Below are 20,646 nucleotides of genomic sequence, written 5' to 3'. Positions count from 1 at the left end.
CTAAATCATCCACTCTTTTCTGCTGGCAAAAGATCTGTAATCCCCTTTGCGACAAATATACAAAATCAAATGGCATCTCACTCTGCACTTTGAGTCAGCGATTAACACCTGGCCTGCAGTTATAATTAAGGGTGTTCACCTACGAGTTATTCCATTCACAAGTGAGTATTGAATACGCATTGCTTAACGGTCATAATTATGCGTGTCATCCGCGCTGTCTTGTCTTTAAGATATTATGACGCATCGGAATATTAAAGAAAACATTGGATACGCCAGATAGTTTTTTATCAATTTATGAGTACCACAGATTTTCCAGTGGCCACAAACCTATTCCATTTACCTAAAAAAATGTATTTTTTCCGTTTCAGGAGTGGTCCGAACCCGAAAACCCCTCCTTTCTGTGCGCGCCTGGCGTCTCAAATTATCATGTTTGCTGTACTAATTTTTTATCATGTGTAACGTCACAGCTAATAATATAAACCTGCCCTCTCTTACTGCACACAAGACACAAATTAATGTACATATTTACAAAAATTACATCAATGTAAGCTCATTAGGCCTATATACCTACAGCCTCAGGGGGGCACGTGATAGTATGACACTGGTTTTGACATTGTGTGTAATCGTATGTATGATTTGTATGCATGAAATGTTTGAAGAAACTCGCAACCTTTTTTATGATTGAATTAGTACCATAACTGGAAAAGGAATTAGTGTCACGTACGTGTCGGTCTAGTTAGGCAAGCGGACAATCAATTTATAATACATAACTACAGACGTTGAAGAATATAAAATAATGAAGTTAATAGGCAATTAAAAATTATTTTTCTCAAGAAGGTAGGCTTTAAATAATCGCCTAGTATGGAGTGTTCGCCACTGGTGTCTACACACTTTACTCTCACTGTGGTACCACTATAAAATCATTCTGTTCATCACTATCAAGTATTTTTTTTACAAAAATAATCATTTTACTCTGTCTATTACAACAATTTAATTTGTTTGATTTTAACCGCTGCTAACGAAACCTTGCCGGAAGACGTAGCATGATAATTGATCACTCTGCTGTCGATAGTCAGGAATTCGCAGATTTTTCTATGACAACAGGGGTCCTCTCTCTTTCAAGTTTTCCTCAATGGTACTGATGACATCCTCGTGAGGCTTCACGTATTCGAACTGATCTAGCAAGTCTCGAACGCAGTTCTTCAGCATAGAGATGTCTTCGACGCTTTCCTTCGCCGATATTCCCACGACCTGTTCGAAGTGCAAGCATTTGATAGGTCTGAGGTCGTCCGGCAAGTCTGGAGCGATTTCTGTAATCAAAACAAATGATTTCTAAAATTGTCATGTCAATTCGTCTAGCGCAGTCTTTCTCAAAGTGGGCGATAACGCCCCTTGTGGGGGCTGGAGGCTTTCAGGGGGGCAGTAGAAGGCTCAAAGCAAATTAGGGGGCATTAATGAAATCTAGAGGGGCGACGGCAGACAAATTCTATCTATAAAAATCCAAGATTAGAAGAAATTATAGAACTGACAACAAACGAGAATTAAAAATTAAATTCAAGAATGGCTACCAAGAATTTTGGCTGCAGAAGCGGATCTCTCAACTGTACCCTGGGTTATGTTCGGTTGTTAAACGATTTCTGATAGCATTCCCATCGTCGTATTTGTGTGAACATGGATTTAGTGCTATAGCAACGTTGCTAACTAAAAAGGCGACTTACGGCTGTTTTTATTCGAGCCTAATATTAACACACTCATCGAAATGCATCAGATTCATCCTTCACATTAGATAAGTTTTAAATACAAAGCCTTCTTTTAATGTTAATAAAAATACTTGTAAAAATATGATTAAGTATGAGTTTTATTTCCTCTCATTGAAACATTCTTTGATCTCAGAAATAGGATAAGGGTCACACCCAATGACATATTAAATGGACAACTCACTTCATATCGGCGCGCACGAGAAATTGTCCATGAAAGTCATTCACAGATGTATAGGTAGACGTCACGTGACCATGACGTATCCATTTCCATTATGCGATACAAGCTTCGAGAATTTATAGTAATATAACCTTTATTGTAATGGCGTATTAGTGTCATTATTCATTACGTTAGAAACAGATTCTAGGTTACTTACGACTTCTCGGAGATTAGACGCATGTGAGCCCAGCGCATCACAGGCGTCTGTCCAATGGTTTCTGTCATTCAATTGCATTGAATATCAATATCTTAAAATGGCACTTTATCGATAATAAATAATATTGAAATGAAAAGTGATATCCCATCTTTCTTGGAGTGCATAGTAGATTTTTTTATACAATTTTTAACTAGGCACATTGGCATTTTGTAACACAATAATAACGGCGGAGTCGAAACCTGACAGTCAGAAATTTTGTATGGGCAGACCCAGCGGTGTCGCCAGACCGCTTGCAAGCAGAATGTTTATTTGAGCGTAGGATACCGATATTAAAATATGAATTTCGCCATCCGGCAGACCCGACACAAAGTGAGTGTCATTTTATTTCCCAGATGCTTCGTCCATATTAATGTCATTGGTCACACCCTATCTATCCTATCCATATAATAATGCATGATTAAAAATTATATTTGCAATAACTGTTTTAAGATACGCAACAGATTGCAATGTAAAAAGATGAGTTAAAAATATGGGGGGCACTAGATTTAAAAAAAAGTGGGCGGTGGTTGAAATAAGTTTTAGAACCTGTGGTCTAGCGTTTTGTGCAATAACATTTGTCCTGATCTAGATTTCTCCCTGATTAGCGACGGGCAAAAGATCAAGCTTGTCGACAGCTTTCTAAACCTGGGGGCACACATCATTGGAGGTGGCACTTTCCGAATCCGATTAGGAATGGCTGGAACAACAGTTAATTCAACCGACAATGTCTGATACTCACAACTGTACTGCCGTCTATTCAATGCCTGCATTTTGACAGTGCTCTCACGACATCTTCCAAAGGCTCAAAACAATCATGTATTGAGTTTCAAGAATAGACGGCGTGGTCACACATAAGTGAAATGTTACCATGCTGATCAATTACCTGTTAAGTTTGCCAATTTGTCTATGACTTCATCGTAGGTCTTCTGTGAATTTTCAGTGTCCATTTTGTTGATCACCAGCATCGATGGTTTGTTCAGCAACTCTGGATTGTACAGTTCCAACTCCTGGAAATAAAGGAAACATAAAATACAATTGAAATTGGTGCTATACATAGCAATGTACGCACAATTTATGCGTAACTTTGTGATTAAGTGGAGAACCCGAGTGGAAGTGAAGATGGGATTGTTCGCAATGATGACGAGAATTCCGTAGACAGTTGCCATACATTGACGATAATAATCTTGATGATAATCTTGCTTGCCGTCGACATGAAGACTGGAATCTGGAACATGATATAAAGATCTGAATTGAAATGGCAAGAAGCACTTCTGAATACATGAAAAATCTCGTGAGATGAAGTCACCCGGCGATATGACGTCATATGACATTATTGTGACTTCCTACCAGAGTGAGTCAAATAGTCTTCGAGAAATTAACGCTACTCTAATACTGGCATTATTCATTGTCCTCATAGACAAATAGGTGTTTCGGCATAATAATATCTATGGTGGGCATCTTGATGCGTGTGTTGAGCATACGTCACAATTACGTCATGTCATATTTAAGCCTGCCATGAGTGTTCCAAGAAATGGTTGTATCCGCAATAAATGATATCGCTATTCAGCCCATGTTCGAATCCGCGAATGGTGACACAGGTCGCAATGTTAGTCACGAGTATTTTCGTAGGTTGCATAACCGTTACATTCGTATATGGCCCGTACATAATATACTTGATTATTTGACGATAATTAACACCCATAGTAAAGTTATACCCGCAGGTCAGGTGTTTATCGCAGGATTCAAAGTGTGTAGTGGCTGGGTATGGAGAATGTACCTGGAAAAATGCGCTTTTAATAGGATTCCTTTCCAAAACCACTTATCTGTGTGCGCCTGCATTGTTGATATGATACAACTGGCCTAGGACACGTAGTGTACTGCAATTTGGCATAAGATGTCATTAAAAGATATACGTTTTATTCATTGTTCTAATTGTTCCGCCTCTAAGATGGTGACGCCAAATCGTCCCATTCTCTCGTGACTGACAGAGATTTAAGTAATATACTAAAGTATGTCATACCCTGTTGAGAAGCAGAATGGTCTCGAAGCAAGTCCTGCGCTGGTGTTTGATACTCAGTGAGAATCCTTGAACGTCAGCGATTAAAAGGAGCATCTTTGTTCTTTCCAAATGCCTAAGAAACCGATGGCCCATACCTAAAATAGATATACAAAAAAAAAAATGATAATTTACGTCAATTCTTGAAGTTCTTGGAGAAGGCTGGAACTCGCCCTGAGTGTTGAAACCAATGATAAAGAAGAAGTTATGTATATATTTTGACAGTTATTTAAAGTTCTAAAAACAAGAACTGTGTCTCTGATCTTGGAAATCGTGAGCATCAGTTGTTTGTTCTGGCAAGGTGCAGAACTGGTTAGTAATGCCAATTGGAAGGGAAATAACTTCTGCAAAATGACATGGATATTGATATATTCCACTTGCGTGAAAGTGAGTTTAGGTGAATATCATTTTATATACTCTTGTCAACTGTGTTACTCAACAATATTTGATAGCTCGCAGTTAACGGTGATAATTAACTGCATGAATGACATCATTAGAAAAGGGGAAATGGAGTAAGTCTATTCTACCATCACCACGAGAGGTGCCCTGGTTTGTAGAGTCTCCTTTGACGAGGAATGAGCTTAAGTTAATACTGAGGCTAAGAACAGGGCACACAATGGGCAAAAGATTTGATGTCCTCATGGGAAGAAGCGAATTGTAACTCTGCGATGAATGTCATGTTTTAGAGGACATTGTACATATAGCACTGCAATGCCCTAAATATGAACATCACAGAGTACAGCTGCGAATTGCGGATATCTATGAGAATGTCGACAAATTGAAGGGTTTCCTGGCAGTGGGTAAGACGGAAGAGCTAGGCAAAATTGTATAGTTATTTAACAGAATAGGAGTGAGGACCTGATCGAACGATCCCCTTCTAGAAGAGAAGAGGCGATATGACAGCGAGTCGCAGTCAAAGCCTCAGTAAAATCACAAAAAAAAAAAAACTGCATGAATACGATATAACACATTTATCACTTTTTTCATTGATTTGGGAGTTAAGTGATATGTTAGAATAGCCCTACAGGAGTCCATTGGATCAACAGACGTGCATGGCAATGGAAAACTAAGGACTCGAAAGGGTGGAGGCAGCAAGAAGAGGCTTTCATCCAGCAGCGGACTAGCCTGACTGAGAAATACATATTGTCATTACACAAATTTATACTTCTGTTGAAGACCGGCAGATTGATAAATGAATGTTTTACCTATGTTGATGTGTGCACCCTCTATGAGCCCCGGAAGATCGGCCAAAGATATCTGTCGATGGTCAGGGTACTCTATTATGCCCAGATTCGGCCGGATTGTCGTGACTGTAATGAGAATAAAGAAACTCGTTACGTACTAGTGAATTACAAGGTGGCCGTGCCACCTGTCAACATAACTGGCATTAAATAAATTGGCGCTCATTTAATGTACCGTGACATCATGACGTATTAGGATTGCGAGGCTGCGATAGTACCACGTACAGTTAACCATGTGAAAAAACCAATATAATTAAAAGCCTCTCATTGTGATTTATTAATGTTCTTTCTTTCTCCCTCTCTCACACATATTTACATATTATGTTTTCTTGTCATACATTAACGTTCTATTTTACCTTACCACTATATTACTTTCTTACTCACTACACTCTGTCACGCCCCAGTGTAGGGACACAGGGCAAGCACAAGTTCGTGCCACTTCCCTCCGTCTGTGACCAACTTTTGCACTTACTTCCATGCCAGATAGGCAGCGCGTAGATCGCTTTTGTAGCACCGCTGCAGGGTGAGAAAGGGCCGACCACGTCGATGGAACCCTTGAGGTTGTGCCACAAGGGTACGGAGTGTCGCACACTATGGCGGCATTCGGAACACATGTCCCAGCCACATGAAGCGTCCCCTCGTGATTACTTCAATCACTGAGTGTTTGTGACGCGGTCGTACCAATGTACCTCTAAGATTTGGCGGAGACATCGATTCTCAAAGCTCAAAAACGAGACCCTGGAAGCTTCTTTGTAAGATGCTACGGCTCACAACCAAACAGGAGCACAGGTAGCACACATGCGTTGAACAAACCAAACAACATTTGGTCCTCACAGAATACAGCCTTGACCCGCATGCGACTCCATGCGGCACTGAATGCAGATCCCAGCAAACCCATGCGGATTCCAAGATCCTTTGTTCCAAGTTCCAAGAAAACTGATTTCTTGAATCTACTCACATGGATAACTGGCAATCTTCGGCCTGGCCCTAGATATGGCCTTAAGTAGCGTGCTTTTGCCAGCGTTAGGGAACCCCACCAGTCCTATGTCAGCAATCAGTCGGAGATCTAGAGATATATTCCTCTTTTGACCCTCGCGGCCGATGTAATTGTTGGTGGGCCCGCCACCTGGACCCCCTCTGGCCAAGATACATGTCTCGTCTTCTGCGTTTATTTCTCCTGGAAAAGAAAACCAATTTATATCATTCGTGCCGATAGGAATAATTTAGTTAGACTATTTTTTTTAAGTCTACAAGACCAGATCATAAGAACTGTATTCGTTTACAACAGAGGCGAAGGCTGAAGGAAGGCAGAGGAGGTTTTCTTTATCACTCTGTACGTACCAATCTTTTTTTCATCTGCGTATATCATCAACCCGACCGGAACCTCAACCACGACATCTTTCCCCGGCATACCGAGGATCCGCTTCTTTCGACTGCTTTCACCGTGCTCCGCCACGATCCTCTTTTCTCTAAACCTACAAAAAACATTAAAAAAACTTGTAAATACACACGATTGACATAATATGTACATACTGACAACTTCCTTCAAAATACCAGTGGCGAAGGGTGGAGGTAGGCTGTTAAGATCTGACATAGATAGTACACACTAAACATTGTCAATCAAACGTGTTTGTTTTCATTGAACAAAGACTACAGTATGCAGATAGTGTTTAATTAGTTTTATAAAAATCAATTAAGAGCGTACATAAGTGAAACGGCAAATAATTTTTAACTGTATGTAGAACGAAATTACGGCTGCGTTGTCATTCGGAGAGCAACAGTCGAGGCGTCTGGACGTCGATTCCTTTTTTCATGGTGTCGGATGAAAATATTCTTAAATCGTGTAAAGATGACTAAAAAACTTTACGTATGTACTTAAAAAAGAAAGCATGTCAATGAATATACTATTATTATTACGAATATAATAATAAACATAACATAAAAAGGACGCATGTTGAACTTTTATGACAAATTATATTTTGTTCGACTTCCGTCATTTGTACCCGTGACCCGCATTCCGCGCATCGCCTAGTCACGATCTTTTTAGACCATGGCTCAGCTGAGGTATAGCCTTAAACTCTGCCTATTCCAAGCCATAGTAGATAGTAAAAAAAATATTCATTTATCTATGGAATATCTAAAATTATGCCATTAAATCATACATAATTTTAGGTATTTATAGATAAAAGAATATTTTTTATCATTAAAAAAACTAGCCGACACCATCTGTAATAATATTATGTATTCTTTATTCAACGAAAACAAATAAGTATGACTGAAAAAGTGTGCATTATTTTTGTCGGATTGCCCATAGCATATCTAAACTATTATTGTTTACTTTGGTAAGGTTTAATTGAATTTAAAAAAATAATCAACACCATCTGTAATATGTATTTTTAATTCAACGAAAACAAATAAGTATGACTGACAAAGTTTAATGTGCACTATTTATGTTGAATCTAACAACCTACATCCACCCTTCACCACTGCCCTTTCCTATGGGTCTATGGTGCGATCAATGACATTATTAATGAACAACGCACTCAATACAGTAGCTAGCAAGTAAATTCGCGCATAGCGATATTCGCACATGTATAGGTAGACGTCACGCAATTTCCATTATGTGATATCACGCATCGGGAATTTACAGCAATATCACTTTTATTGTAATGGCGTTAGAACAGTATTTTTAGTGTCAATGTTCATTTGAGCGAACCCGTTCGAACCGAACCATTCGGCAGACCCGACAAAAAGCATCGGGAATTTATAGCAATATCACCTTTATTGTAATGGCGTTAGAACAGATTATGCCATTCGGCAGACCCGACAAAAAAGTGAGTGTCATTTTTTTTTTCCAGATGCTTCGTCCATATTAATGTCATTGGGTACGATTGACCAAAATACATCCCGCTATCGACGCGTTGGACATGTCTACTATATACCATCGACAAGATATATTCATAGCTATGCTCTCAAGACTTGGAAACTCAATAAACGACATGGATTCTTGAAGGCATAGTTTGGTGTCAATGTGTTACACTGAAAAAGTGAAAATTGAAGAATTTTTCCAGCTCTTCTCTCGGAAATTATTGTAGGGATAAAATCATACTAACTCAGTGACGACTTTGTACAAATTGGATTTGGTCTTTCCGATGCAGTAAATGCAGCCCCCCTGTCCTCCGACGCCCCCGTAGTTAGGAAGGCCGGAACCACCCGAGCCGCCGATGACATGCAGACGCAGGGTGTCAACAAACTGCTTCTTACGGGTGGACTGAAAATTTACAATAACACATCAGTAGAGATTATCAGAACTTTCAACAAATTTTGACATTAAACATTACAAAATCATTGTCAATTTTAAAACAATCGAAAAATAACCTAAACAACGAAATTCTAGGCGAAAACTTTATGAAACAGGTTGTATGGAATTGTAAGTAGCTTTTAAACCAGGGAATTAATTAATGGAAACTGAAATACCTAACAGGTGTGGAGTAACAGGCAACCGATCTCGAGTGTGGAAGAATATGGGATAAAATGAAACACGTGTCAAGAATACGTCATTCTAAGCTTGTACTTCATTCTGACAACTGCTGTCGGTTTATGCACTGATGCTCATTCAATATTGGTGTATTTGAAGGTTGCAACACACACTTCTATAATGTGTGGTTCATTTTCGTAAGACACTCACACATTCAAAACCCTGCATCACAATGTAGTGTATTGGGGTATAGCCTATCTGAATTCTATTTATTTATCTGTTCTGTGTTTTAAACATACAAAATCATTCGTAATGTTTTTAATATGATTCTATATACTATCAACTATCACTATCACACATAAACACCCACTGTGGCCGCGCGGCTTAAGCGTTGGACTATTACGCCGTGGGTCTCAGGTTCGAATCCTGGGTCTGGCAAGTACACAAGTGTTTTTCAATTTGTGTGTGAGTCAGGGTATGGAACTAATAGGTTGAGCAAGTGGCTGACATCCATTTCTCGTAAAAAACAAAATCTGTTAATACAAACCTCTACCCTGTGGAGGCCCATATGATCCTATTAGGATCGGACTTGGTCGGAAAAAAAAAATATATACTATTTGACGGAAAGACGTATAGGAATGTAATGATATAAGCTGCAAGAAAGCACAGTTCACCATGAGATGTTGTATCAGAAATAGATGGCCGTATAATATAGAGATCAAATTCATATCTAAATATTATATGGCTGTCTATTCCCAATGCAACAGTTCACGGTGAAGTGTGATACGGCGAACTGCATACATACAAATTACCAAACAAGCTATTTTTCAGCATCATTTTCATATCTTTCCACACAATTGACTATACATCTGTGGCAAAGGGTGGAGGTAGGCTGTTCAGATCCAATCTGAATAGTGCACTCTAAACTTTGTGAGTCAAACATATTTGTTTTCATTGAATTAAGACTACACTGTTAGTTGGTTTTTAAAATTCAATTAAACCCTGTCTAAACCAAGCCATAATAGTTTAGGTATACTATGGGCGATTTGACAAAAATAAAACGCACTATGTTTGTTTTCGTTGAATTAAGAATACATATTATATTAATATTACAGATGGTGTGTTAGTTTTTAAAAATTCATTAAGCCCAGCCTAAACCAAACCATTATCAATAAAAAATATTCTTCTATCTATAAAGTATCTAAAATTACGTAGTATTTTGACTATAATCTACAATGGCTTGGATTAGGCAGGGTTTAATTGAATTCAAAAAAACTAACAAACATTATCTACACATTGTAGTCTTAGTTCAATTAAAACAATTATGTTTGACAAACAAAGTTTAGTGTGCACTATTTAGATCAGATCTGAACAGCTTACCTCCACCCTTCGCCACTGCTACGAATAGAATTAAAATGTTTTCTTCATCTTATCAGATCATAGCCAATTCTCTTAAATCCGTACTCACCCTTCTGACTTTCGACGCAAACCACAGGAAATTAGTCAACTGAACCATTATGTTAATTCCTTGTGATTAATTTAGTTAACCTGTAAAAACAATAAAAGAAGAATTAATAAGTATTATATCGTTAGGTTAGGTTAGGTCACGACGCTAAACCAAGTCAAGGTGAGACGAGGCTGTATAGACGCATCCTCAAAATTCCTTACACTGATCGGGTGACAAATGTTCACATTGCGAAAGAACTGAGAACTTCAACGTAGTATCAAAACAAGAAAACTACAGTACCTCGGTTACATTATAAGAGGATAAAAGTACAGCACTCCCTAACTTGTCATTCAAGGAAACATCAACGGTTGAGAAAATTTCAATTTTTTCAGGAATTGGACTGATTAATCGCTACTTCAACCTTGTCCACCTCCTAGCTAGAGCGTATGGACACCATACGGTGCCTCCAAGAATCTCTGTTCCTTGCCAATATTTTTGTATCATTCCAGGTCATACCAGCATCCTGTAGCTCTGGTTTAGTCTATAGTTTATAGATAGTATTTAGCGACCTTCCAGGATGCCGGAATCCGGTGGACAGTTTCAAATACCTGAGGGTACACATTACGGGACATGGAATTCAGCAAAGAGAGATCGCTATCCGAATGGGAATGGCTGGAACTACATTCAACTCGGTGCGGAGTGTCTGGGACTCACGATTGTACTATTCGACGCTTACATTCTAACCTTGCTGCTTTACGGTAGCGAATCATGGCACCTTGCGCACAATTGTGAATTTTGGTGTTCCTCAAGGTTCAAACCTTGGATCGCTTTTATTTTCATCAGATTATCTTAGCTTAGTTCTAAATCAGAGAATTTGGACATGAAGGAATGACATTTGAACATATTTATCAAACTAATGAAAGATGGTTTCATTTGTAAACTGTGCAGATTATTAAATATTGCTAAGTTGGCAATGCCGCCTATTCATCGTTTGTATTTTGACTGTGTTGCTTTACGATAGCGAATCATGGCACCTTACAAAGGCTCAGAGCAAGCGTATACTGAGCTTCGAGAACAGATATTTGGATATATGGATACTGGGTGTGCGGTGGGGTGGTATGACCTTAGGAGTAATGAAGAGATAAGAGAACGAACCAATTAAATATACAGTAGAACCTCTATAAAACGGACTTCGGATATAACGGACAAAATATCCAGTCAAATGTGAAGATTGTTAAAAACATCATGTTAATGTTAAACATGTTTAAATCCAAGTGTTACTATTTGTAAACAATGTTCTGTGCATGATAATCTAATAATATTTATTGACTATTCGTCAGATAATGAAAGTCAACTATATTACACGCATTTTTGTAATTTTAGAGTTGATTATAAAACAATTACAAGATAAAAAGAACTTTTTATATAATTACCATGTTTTTAAATTTTCTGTTGAATCATATAAACTTGACAATTTTATGTATTAATAATTTAGGACAAATTAGGAAAATGTCAAAGTCATTTTTTTTGCTATTTTGCAACAAACAAACAAATATAGAATACTGAAATGTCATTTTGATTTCCATAGTAACGCACGTATGTATTAATAATTTAGTTGCTAGGACCACGCCCTTAGCAACCAATAATAGTGGATTGGATTACGGATTTCTTCCGAAATAACTTTTCATACAAAACAGAATTAACTGAAAATGAATTCAATTCTACTTAAATATGGCAAAAGTATTAAAAGAATGTATTGGCATCGTGTTCTGATATATTCTAAAAGTTTCAAATGTCCAGCTAGTCGGGAAGTTGGTTAAAAATCGATTGCAAGATTTGTACTGGATAAACAACCACCGGACAAATAAGAATACGACCTAATAAAAGCAACAGACTTGAAAAGTGCTAACAAAACTTGATTCTTTTTTCAAAGCAGGAATACCGAAAGTAAGCACGTCAACATCAAACATTAGCCCAATCGCACATTGCACATCGTCTCGACTGGGATAATAATCACAAATCAAAACTGGGCGCAACATGCAACTTTCTTATGTGCGTATAAGCAAAGCCATGCGATGACATGAGTCACATTTTTTCAGTTTTTAGTCAGGATTTTGTTTGTGTTTTTTATATAACGAACTTTCAGCTTCAACGGACACCCCCTCAGCCAAATTAGTCTGTTATATCGAGGTTTGGTAAATGTGCCGCAGAGGTGGACATGAGATTTTACAACTTTCTTTTTAGACCAAACCAAACCAAACCTAACCTAACATAACCTAACCTAATCTAACCTACCCCAACCTAATATTACCTCGTATAATCTTAGTTTCTGATAATGGTGTATCAAAATGTATGGATAAAATATGGGAAATATGGGAAAAATATATTGGATTGAAAAGCCGATACACCGACAGAAAGGGGTATTTATTATAATCGTCTACATGGAATAAACTGTTTTCGTAAAAAAAAAAACATAAAAGCTCGTGTCCACCTCTGCGTCACAATTATCATTAGTTGTTTATAAAGAAATGCCGGAGCCCACTCCAGGTTGGATAAAAATTTTGGGGATTTATTCGGTGTAGGAAGCAACTGACCTTACAAATGTCTTGTAAAACGTGTAAAAGGTGGAGATTGCTAGTTTCAGTTATACACACTAATGACATTTCTAAATCTGACGGGTAGGGTCTGGCAAAATAGAGCCAAACGTGCTACTGGATTCAAACAGAAAGTAGGTGGGATGTAAAATGTCTTCATCCACCGCCATCTTTAGATTAATAAAGCCTGAGCATAACTTTTTGCACAAGCAGCGAGTGGTCCACTGCAATTCTATTTATTGATAACGTACTTGCAAGCAGAGTTTGGTATTCTATAATGACCGAAGAGTATAAATAAGTTATTAGTTATTGTCGTTCAGAATCGACTGTCACATTGACAAACGTCCTAGTGTATTATGATATTATTATACACAGAAGAAGTTTACTTACTTTCATCGTCACATCCAATTATTAATAACACAGAACCACTAAAACAGATGAACTCCAAGGTCTCCAAGATACGTTAAAATAATCTGAAAGAAATCTGAAACTAAGAATACTCCGACAAGTGAACACGACAGATGCGTTAGTATGAGCACTATATAGCAATGACAGGTCATCCATAGACAACGAGAGGGGCGGAAAGGTAGGACCAGTCGTGAATGTATCGGCTTTCCTCTTCAGTCAGTAATGCTTCATCACAAAACAGATTGTGTATTTCCTGGTCTTAATAAACCAAACTAGCAATAATTTGTTCACCGACGTGATTTCCTGTGTGATATCATGTATCTACACGGAAGAACCAAGTTAGTCAAATCTGTCAACTGTACCGAATCTCTGAATCATTCTCCATTCCATTTGTAAAGAGCCGGCGACATAACCTAACTTTAAAGTTAATTATTTCTTCAACAATTAAAACAATTTCCTTTAACATCTTGAGACATTGGTTTTTAAATTATATCTAAACTCTAACCTCACGACTTCTGATTGACTTCATTCTGAAAGTATTCCAATAATCATTCGATAAAAATAATATTATTTACCTATATAAACTGACGAAATGTCAAATTTGAAAATAATCTTAATGCTCGTTTGAGGTTATGTGATACCAGAATGTTACCATTGATATTCCCTAAAAGATTAACTAAAAAAATTATATACCCGCCTAAATTATTTAGCTACCTATTGATAAAGATTGAGGCGCCGTCCAATCTCTTTGGCTATTTTTAATTGCATATCAACAGTCAAATTAATATACATATTGTCATATGAATACAATGATTTTTAGATGTTTACGTGATTATCAATAAAATACATAATAACAGTAAATACAGTTTTTCATACAGCATTTCAGTTTTAAAATTTAATATACTACCATCCATCTTAATCTTTCAAACTCAATTAACTTCAACAATAAAGAAAGCGCACATTGATATAATACTTTTAGGTACCTACCTATCTACCTAGGCAAGTATCAAAGAAATTATTATTAAATAAATTTCACCTACCTACTCAAAGTCTAAATAATAAAGTCACTGCATTGGCCATCCAATTATCCAATTAAATTTTCAGGATTTTTGTTTCGTTTGTACATGTTTAATTTAAAAATAATGCAAATAAATAAAAAAAATTAACAAAATTTAGTTGCCAACCGTACTATAGTTATAGTAGGTATTTGAACTATAAAGTTGTCTTGCTACTGCGTACTAGGTTTACAGTGTTTCCAACCGTACTATAATTATAGTATTTGTACTATACCTATACGATTTATAAAACAGGTATAGTACGCCCAAAATACTATAATTTTGAATATCGGAAAAAATATGTAAATAGTACTAAAATTTCAATATTTTCGTTCGATAAATATTGGTGCAAAGTACCTACTATAATTAATTTCGCAATAAGATTTGGACAACTTGAAAAAATGTAAAAAAATCTCTTGATTTAGTCATTTTGTGACTAAGTTATTTTTTCTGAGAAACAAAAAAACTATTCAATAGACAACGCCTACTATATTATTTTTTCCCCAAATACTATAATTTTGGAGGCTCTGTACTATAATTCCACTTTGAAAAGATGGCAACACTGACTGCGTAATACCCAGTGTTGCCAACCGTACCATAATTATAGTTATTGTACTATAATTTTCGTCTGCGTACTATGTACGATATAAAACAGGTATAGTACAACCAAAATTTTGGGAAATCGGAAAAAAGTTGACAATAGAAGGAAAACAACGCCAAAAAAATCAGTGATCGTGTCTAAAAGTTTAACGCGATTAATGTAGCCACAGGTTTGCAGTTTGCAAATGCAAAGTTTATAAAACGGCCGCTAGTTATAAACTACACAAAAAACAGTCCTATTAAAGGTCGTTTGCAAACCTTTCTGCAAATATGGAGACTAATTTTATGATCCCTCATACTATTTTGAAGCGCAATGGCTATCTTGTAAAAAATGAAATAAAAGGGTCAAATTAATCATAATGTTGAAATTTGAGGCAAATTTGTTTAGGAACGATAATTTTGTTGTTATTTTAAACTTGTCTATTTGGTTGAAATTTAAAAAAAAAAAGTGAATAAATCAATCCAAGGACCACTAATACATTCACTGATTTAAAACGACAAAGTGAAGGCATTCATAATAAAATTGGAGCTTAGGAAATCAAAATGACAATAAAAAGTTCGCCATGTCTCCACTTTTAATGATTTCTACGCCAGATATATTGAAGCAAACAAATATCTATTTACTGAGTTCTTGGTTAGTTTTCTAATGCACTTTTCACATTGTTTTATTAATAGACTAATAATAATAATACTAATAAACTAGTGCTAATAAACAAGCACATTTGTCAAAAATGAATGTACCTAATATAAGAAGTAAAACCTTGTTTATTTTTTTTTCATTTTTAGTTTCGTAAGTAGGTACATTGTTGACTATTTATAAAGTTGTCTGTATTATTTAATGAAATAAGGGGGGAGAGGCGCCCAGATTAGATTTTTTTAAAAGGGAGACGTAGTAACAAAAAGTTTGGAAACCACTGATTTAACATTTGAATTTTGTCTAAAAAAACAAGACGTTAATTACCCTACGTTTAATTTTTTGAAAATGCAGAAAATTATTGGTCACTCAACGCGTACTATATTTTTTGCCGAAATACTATAATTTTGAAGGCACTGTACTATAATTCTACTTTCAAAATATGGCAACACTGGTAATAACTACTATAAATTAAAAAAAAAATGCCACTTGCTTACTAGCAGCCGCATAGACCACACGCTCTCGCAAATCGCTTCGATCCGAATAATATTTTCGTTGAACCTAAATTAGTTTGATTCCCGCCAATCGCGCCGCTTCGCTCTCAGTTGGAAAGTTTGTTTTAAAATATTCAACTATTGTGTTCGGCCTATTTTAATAATTTAAAATCTAAATAACTTATAATTTAAAAAAAAAAAACACGTGTGCCGTGAATTCTGACTCACGCTCTCGCAGGATCGCTGCATGTCCAGGGGCGACTTCCGGATAAGTCTGAAACAAGGGTCGCGCTCTTCGTGTACTCGATATACGAGAAGCATTCCATAATTTCCGGCTTGCCCGTGCAAAGTGCTCCAGTTCTGGCTGTCTTCTGAGTTCGTCATCCAGGATATACGGGAACAAAGCTAAGTCTCTTTCCAAAATTCAGTGTCATTTATTCATATAAAATCGTAACCTGACATTTAAAAGTTCATAACTCATTGCATTATCTATACGCAAACGTCGACTCATTCTTCAAATCGTTAAATTTCACTAAAATCATTCCACTGCAGTTAGCATACTACATATTATTACCGCGTTGCTAATATAGTAATCAAAACCCTAACTCACCCACAGAAACTTTCAACTAGTATTCGTAATAGTCAGCTCCCAACCAACCCATTGTTTTTATAGAAAAACAATATTTAAGGCTCTATAAACTTAAAAAATAAACTCTACATAGTATAGTAAAGTTATACCGAACCTATACCCGTAGATAATAGTAATAGATAGACATTATAATTAGGTATTTACCAACACCTAGTCTAGAATAATAAATATATAACAAAACCCAGACATTAAAATCAAGTTCAAAACTATACTTAAATAAATATCACCCCACTAGAATATATCATACCTACCTACATCAATTTTCATACTCCCGTATCACAGCGCGCAAAACATTATCATCCCGATATCAACCCAATATTCGCACAGCGGTCGCCTTTCAAATAAAAATAATACTTATCACAAATTATCAGAATTCGCAGCCCCTAAAAACCTTCTACCCAGTCACAGAATTTCGAATCCCTTTTCAAACGCTCGAAGGTCAAATCAAACAATAAAGGCAGCCCCCAAGCCAAAAGACCCTTTAAGAAGCCCGTACAAACAATACGTTATAGGGTATCCTCCACGTAACTTTGCAATTGTACACAGTGACAAGATTTGTATGTATACGCATTCCGTATGAATGTATTAGTAAATGCCAGGCGCCAGATTGGCTGATTTCATCAAATAATTTAAAAAAATCTATTCCATATTGCAAGGTTGCGTAGAGGGTAGTATACCTAGACCCATCCCAAGCTGGTATCTGAATTTCATACCTGCATGCGGCCTGACAAACGTCCCAAGCTCAAACCCTCACCCGACGGCAAAATTATTATTTTCAATTTTTACAATAATTATCTTTCAATAGGTAGGTACTACAGTACAATTCAAACCTTACATAGGCCGCCGCGCAAAACTAAAATAATCTACAGCAATCAGAGAATAGTATAAACTATAAAGCCACAATATTATCATCTCGAATACTCAAAATTTTACAAACTGTTTAATATTGCTCAAACTATATATTTGCACAAACTAATTGAATATTGCCCAAACTGCCATATTACGCAAACTTCCAAAATCACAGTTATTTCGCAAATTTCCATAGCAGCCGTTTTTTGCGCTAACTTCATAAATTAGCTTTTTTCGCAATCTACTATATTACGCAGATTTTCAAATTTTTCTAATTTTCGAAATTTCCCAATTTTTCAAAGTTGTTTATCTTCAAATTTTTCAAACTTAACTTTACTTAACTCTTGGAATCTTTCAAGCTTTCAAAATTTTTCCAATTTCCAGTCCCTAAACTCTGGAAAATCTATCTTTCAGCTCCACAAATTTCCACCAACCTATTAATTTGTTCGCAAAATCTCACAAATTCTTAAAGCTACTCAAGCTTCCATAAAGTTCTCAAATCTCACAACCCTCCTTAAAACTACAAACATCACCATGCCTCTCGACTGTCACATCACTGACAACTACTCACCTTCAAATGCCATTGACGAGATTCAAGCGCCCCTAAATTCAGGACGTAGCGACCTCGATATCTTAAAAGAAGTAATACAAATAGCCTCCGAATTATGCTCGAAGCTAAAAGCTCTAATTAAGCTCCTCCAACTCCAACAAACTAATTCAAATGCGATCTCCCCAGCAAAAACTAGACAGACCAGAAGCAGGTCCATCAATAATAACAACCAGCTAACACAGGAGACAATAAGTCCAGACTGCTCCGATAACGAATCAGATACCGAAGCTTACCCCAAACTCCCTCGCCAAGTTTTAGAAGGTTTCAAGGAGCTCAGTGGCATGTACGAGGAAACTAGCAAACAGCTCACTCACGACAGCCCCAAGCTTATCTCGCTAAGACCAACGTCCCCTCCAACAAAAAACACTTCCCCTATCCTCGCAATCTCATACAAAAATCCCCCAGCATCCACATCAATACCGAACATTTCCAACGACACCCTGACACACAACAACAGACCAACAAACAACCCACCCCCCACCCTCCAAGACGCCTCCCCAAAAACAGAAAACACAAACAAATACATACTTGACCTACCAATATACATCAGACTTCTCATAACAGATAGGAACCGCCATAGAAAGTTCGCACAGAAAACTGGTGATCCAAAAGCATTCGCTGAATATAAAAAGCGTAGGGCGCTAGTCAAGAGAGAAATAAGGATGCTAAAAGCAAACACCGATATGTCCAATTTGCAATGTTAGTGGTAAATGACCTTTTTTGTTTTACTATTAGGCATATTATTAGTTTTAACGATAGTTTAGTTTTTCCATTATATTGTAGTATTTCCAATTAAGGGGACGCTCTACATATTAATTGGCCTTGTGAATTGAAAATATGATTTTTTAACATGTGGTCCGTAATATCCGGTCCACTAGTTAATATAAAAAGGTCGTGTCAAAGTTGTTTGTGCCAATAAGCTTGCTCCACGACTCGATCGACTCATATTTCATATTTATTTCACAGTAGCTGTAGGTAGCACTGTAGCCACAGGTTTTGTAGTTTGCAAATGCATAGTTTATAAAACGGCCGCTAGTTATAAACTACATAAAAACAGTCCTATAAAAGGTTGTTTGCAAACCTGTCTGAAAATTTATGGAGACTAATTATTTTATAAAACCTCACTTCTATACTATTTTTAAGCGCGCTGGTATCCCATGAAAAATTAAATAAAAGGGGCATATCATAATGTTGAAATTTGAGGCAAATTTGTTTAGGAACGATAATTTTGTTCTTAAACTTGTCTATTTGGTAGAAATTTTTTAAAAATTGAATGAATAAATCAATGCAAGGACCATTAATGCATTCACTTATTCAAAGAGACAAAGTGAAGGCATTCATAAAAAAATTGGAGCTTTGGAAATCAAAATTACAAAAAAATAATTTCGCCAGGTTTCCACTTTTAAATGATTTCTGTGCCAGATATTGAAGCAAAATATCTTAATTATATTGAAGCAAAAAAAAACTATTTACGGAGTTCTTGGTTAATTTGCTAATGCACTTTCCACTCTTCTTCTTAGTCGTGCACCCATGGCTGAGGATCGTGACCACATTTGAATTTCGCCATCCTTTGAGCGACCAAGACTTTCCATCCTTCTCGATCTTCCGCTTCTTTCAGAGCAGAATGGATGGTGCCCCCGCTCGCTCCAGCGCGCAGACGCTCTTCCTCTGCTTCGCCTTCTCTGGAGGCCACTCAAAACTACCAGTCTCTCCAGGTTGTCCCGTCCGCGCCTGACAATTTGTCCAAAAAACTGCAGAATTCTTCTCAGACATACTGTCGAGAGCCGTTCCTTTATCTTCAGTCTCTGGATGATTGACTGGTTCGTCCTGTGCTCCGTCCAAGAAATACGAAAAATTCGGCGCCAACACCACATCTCAAAGGCATCAATAGCTTCCATTCCCTTACATTCAGGGTCCACGACTCGACTCCGTATAGAAATATCGAGAACACTAATGTTTGCACAAGCATAATTTTTGTGACAATCGAAATTCTCCGATACTTCCATATTATAGTGGTAAGACGTGTCATCGCATTTTTTGCAATCTGTGTGCGCCTTTTTATTTCCGCTTCACATCCGTCCTTTCCACTGATGGTCGATCCCAGATATACAAACTCGTCGACTGTTTCGAGGTTTTGGAGTGTAGGTACTTGTTGGTAGAAGGTTAGCCCGATCAACAACCATTAACTTGGTCTTATTCCTATTAATAAGAAGGCCGTATTTGCGACTCTCTTCCTCTACCCGGTGTAGCAGCTCTGTGAGTTCTCTTTCATCAGCAGCGATTAGTGTGGTATCATCTGCGAATCTTAAGTTGTTTTTTTTATGGCCACCAATTGTTATTCTGCCTTGCCAATAATCT

At 37.0% G+C, this 20,646-nt stretch overlaps 1 protein-coding gene across 1 annotated transcript; it reads right to left on the bottom strand.

The window, feature by feature from the left end:
* On the bottom strand, positions 1-14,052 carry LOC147076885 (GTP-binding protein 10 homolog). The gene is made up of 9 exons (XM_085941382.1): positions 13,973-14,052; positions 10,417-10,496; positions 8,584-8,741; positions 6,812-6,945; positions 6,429-6,647; positions 5,435-5,539; positions 4,194-4,327; positions 3,057-3,180; positions 1-1,310 (listed from the first exon to the last, which is right to left on the bottom strand). The coding sequence occupies exons 2-9, from the start codon at positions 10,462-10,464 to the stop codon at positions 1,093-1,095; spliced, it is 1,140 nt and encodes a 379-aa protein (XP_085797508.1). The 5' UTR covers positions 10,465-10,496; positions 13,973-14,052; the 3' UTR covers positions 1-1,092.
* Between the last annotated feature and the right edge of the window lie 6,594 nt (positions 14,053-20,646).

Source organism: Rhyacophila brunnea, unplaced genomic scaffold (assembly GCF_057557595.1).
Source record: "Rhyacophila brunnea isolate RB1 unplaced genomic scaffold, BYU_Rbru_1.0 scaffold_13, whole genome shotgun sequence".
Taxonomy (NCBI): Eukaryota; Metazoa; Arthropoda; class Insecta; order Trichoptera; family Rhyacophilidae; genus Rhyacophila; species Rhyacophila brunnea.
The sequence above is the reverse complement of the archived record's forward strand: the minus strand, read 5'-3'. Positions and strand labels throughout refer to the sequence as shown.